This window comes from Triticum dicoccoides, chromosome 3B (assembly GCF_002162155.2).
Source record: "Triticum dicoccoides isolate Atlit2015 ecotype Zavitan chromosome 3B, WEW_v2.0, whole genome shotgun sequence".
Classification (NCBI taxonomy): Eukaryota; Viridiplantae; Streptophyta; class Magnoliopsida; order Poales; family Poaceae; genus Triticum; species Triticum dicoccoides.
The window spans coordinates 447,809,757-447,813,490 of NC_041385.1; the positions used below are offsets into that span (position 1 = coordinate 447,809,757).

Sequence of the window (3,734 nt, forward strand, 5' to 3'; positions counted from 1 at the left end):
CCTGCGTTTACCTGAAATCAACCCGCAGTCCAGATTTAAGTCACTCCGACCCGTTATTTTACAGTTTTTCAAAAACCCCCTTGACTTTTTAGGTATTCTATTCGCGGATCATATTTAATACAAACAAATGCTTTTCTAAATCATCCATATCTTTTAAACCGTAACTCCGATTTAAACATGTTATATATGAATTTTGATTAGAAAAATATGTAGAATATGAATATAAGATTATTTTAACCTGTAAGTATTTATAAATATTATTTTGAAAGATATTTAATTCAAACAAATGGTTTTCTAAATTATACGCATCTTTTAAACCGTAACTCCGATTTTAATATGTTATATATGAAATTTGATTAGAAAAATGCGTGAAATCTGTATATGATGTTAATTTTACCTGTTAAATATTTTTTAAATGTTATTTTGGAAGGAAACTTATAACTATAGCGCACGATCCATTTTTCTTTGATACAGGCGGCGATCCGGATTGCAAATAAACACCCACTATAATCATATAGGGAAAAGAAAACATCGAGAACTACACATGCATACCTCTGAATACGTTGCAGGGGAAAACAACAGATTTCTCATCGCGAGTATGAGAGAAAGCGAGAGAGAGGGAGAGGGAGGACAGAGGGAGAGAGAGACGTCTTAGGATTAACCACATTCTAACACGTTTTGGTTTGTGTGAACACTAAGGCCATCGCCGGTGAGGGTGGGAAGAAGGATAAGCGGCAACACAAATATGATGTGTCGCTAAAATAAAGGAGATGGACCTATTGTGGTCTTGAGTGATGGTTGTTCGGTTAAGAGTGTGTGTTGTGTTTTTTCTCCCGTTGCAACGCACGGGCTCTTTTGCTAGTAATAATAAAGTGCGTACGGTTTTTGCCCGTCCGTCGCGCCAATTTGCAAAAAAGCCCCTGCGTTTACATGAAATCAACCCGCAGTCCAGATTTAAGTCACTCTGACCCGTTATTTTATAGTTTTTCAAAAAACCCCTTGACTTTTTAGGTATTCTATTCATGGATCATATTTAATACAAACAAATGATTTTCTAAATCATCCATATCTTTTAAATCGTAACTTCGATTTAAACATGTTATATAAGAATTTTGATTAGAAAAATATGTAGAATATGAATATAAAATTATTTTAACTTGTTAAGTATTTATAAATATTATTTTGAAAGATATTTAATTCAAACAAATGGTTTTCTAAATTATACGCATCTTTTAAACCGTAACTCCGATTTTAATATGTTATATATGAAATTTGATTAGAAAAATGCGTGAAATCTGTATATGATGTTAATTTTACCTGTTAAATATTTTTTAAATATTGTTTTGGAAGGAAACTTATAACTATAGCGCACGATCCATTTTTCTTTGATACAGGCGGCGATCCGGATTGCAAATAAACACCCACTATAATCATATAGGGAAAAGAAAATATCGAGAACTACACATGCATACCTCTGAATACGTCGCAGGGGAAAACAACAGATTTCTCATCGCGAGTGTGAGAGAAAGCGAGAGAGGGAGAGGGAGGACAGAGGGAGAGAGAGACGTTTTAGGATTAACCACATTCTAACACGTTTTGGTTTGTGTGAACACTAAGGCCATCGCCGGCGAGGGTGGGAAGAAGGATAAGCGGCAACACAAATATGATGTGTCGCTAAAATAAAGGAGATGGACCTATTGTGGTCTTGAGTGATGGTTGTTCGGTTAAGAGTGTGTGTTGTGTTTTTTCTTCCGTTGCAACGCACGGGCTCTTTTGCTAGTAATAATAAAGCACGGTGGGTTTCCGTCGTCCGTCACCCTTATTTGCAAAAAAGTCCCTACAGTTTATTGAAATCAACCCGCAGTCCATCTTTAAGTCATACCGAACCATTTTTTTAGTTTTCTCAGAAATCCCCCTGGGCTTTTAGGTAATCAACCCGCCGTACATATTTAAGTCATACGAATCGTTTTTTTCTGTTTTAACAGAAAACCCCTAACCTTTCGGTTAAACAATCCGCAGTTTATCTAAAACAAAATTATCCATATCTTTTAAATCGTAACTTCGATTTTAACATATTATATATGAAATTTGATTAGAAAAATGTGTAGAATCCAAATATGTTGTTACTTTTAGCTGTTAAATATTTCTAAACTATTAATTTGGATGCAAACTTAATCTATAGTGCACGGTCCAGTTTTTTTTCCGCACTGGCGGCGTTCCAAATTGCAAATAAACACACATTAAAACCAGATTGAGAGGGAAAAAACATTGATAACCATGCATGCACAACTCTGAAAAACCTCGCACGGAAAAACAACATTTTTCTCATCTTATTCTCAGTGATTGTGTGCGTGCGAGCGCGCGCGCGCGTGTGTGTGTTTGTGTGTATGTGTGTGAGAGAGAGAGAGACGCCTCAGGACTGACCACATTCAAATGTGTTTTCGTTGTGTGAGCATTAAGACCATCGCCGGGAACATAAATGTGATGCCATTTTAAAATAAAGAGCATCTACGTATCAAGGTCTCAAGTCGTGGTTATTGGGTTAAGAGCGTGTGTGTTTTTTTGTCCCGTTGCAACGCACGGGCTCCTTTGCTAGTCAATCCTAATTTCAGCATCCAACGTCGAGCTGGCGACAAAACCATATCGGTCCAAGTATTCACATTTCATCCCAACAAACGTGTATACATACACAACTAAATCTACGGAACAAATTAAGCGAAAACTTGCAATGCTTAACCCGAGCATCTTCAGAACTTAAACACGGGGTTCGCAGAGTAGCCGGCGGCCAACGTCGAACGACACGAAGGCATCGATGCAGGCGTACCGGACCTGCTCCCATGACAGGTGCGGCGCGGCCCACTTGCTCATTGTCACCTTCTTCGGCTTCTCGATGAGAGTGTCCATCACCTCTCGCGCTAGGGTCTTGAGCCCTGCCTGCCGGAGCTCTGGTCGGCCGAGCACAACCGCCGCGACCTGAGGCAGGTCCATCGTGTGGGCCACCTCAAGGTTACAGTCGTCATGCAGCCGCTTGACGTCGCCACCCGCCCCGACGGCGACGAAGCAGAAGTCAGGGTTGGCGAGGAAGGCCGCGAGCTCGGCAGGGATGTAGTCGGCGTGGAAAATCTGGTAGACAAGGCAGCGGTCGCCGACGCAGAGCTGGAGGACAGCGATCTGGTACCGGGGCTTCCCGCCGGTCTCAGAGATTTGGTGCCACTCCGTATCGAGGCCGACGACGAGGCAATGGAGGTGCTGTTGGACCTCCTCCAGGCCTTGCTGCTCTTGGACCTTGCTGAGGCTATTGTGGTCATGGATCTCTTTGCAGAATAGTTCTTGGAGCTCCCGGAGAAAGAGCAAGACATCACAGGCAGACGACGTAACGGTGGTCCGGATCACGGTGCCGTCGTCCATGACGACGTCCGCGTCTACCCTTGAGCGATGACGAGGTGCCACTGGTTGCTCAGTTGGTTGAGGCGGTGCATGGTACGTGATTGCCATTGGAAGAGGTGGATCCCGGCTTTGGGTGTTATTACTCGTCGTTGCGCCGGCTTATATAGGGCAAGAATTTTCCTTTCTCGAATGAGATATAGAGCAAGGTTGGTACGAGCTAGTAGTTTGGACCGCTCTGCCCGCACATATATATGCGGCGAGGCGAAGCGTGGGCTGAAATGAACTCTGACTCGTGCTCTGAGTCCGAGTAGGTTTTGGTGGTCTACGCGCTGTGCTTAATGAGCACT

General features: G+C 42.4%; 1 protein-coding gene across 1 annotated transcript; it reads right to left on the reverse strand.

The window, feature by feature from the left end:
• Positions 1-2,754: 2,754 nt before the first annotated feature.
• On the reverse strand, positions 2,755-3,495 carry LOC119279570 (Werner Syndrome-like exonuclease). Its single transcript, XM_037560771.1, has one exon. The coding sequence runs from the start codon at positions 3,493-3,495 to the stop codon at positions 2,755-2,757; it is 741 nt and encodes a 246-aa protein (XP_037416668.1).
• Between the last annotated feature and the right edge of the window lie 239 nt (positions 3,496-3,734).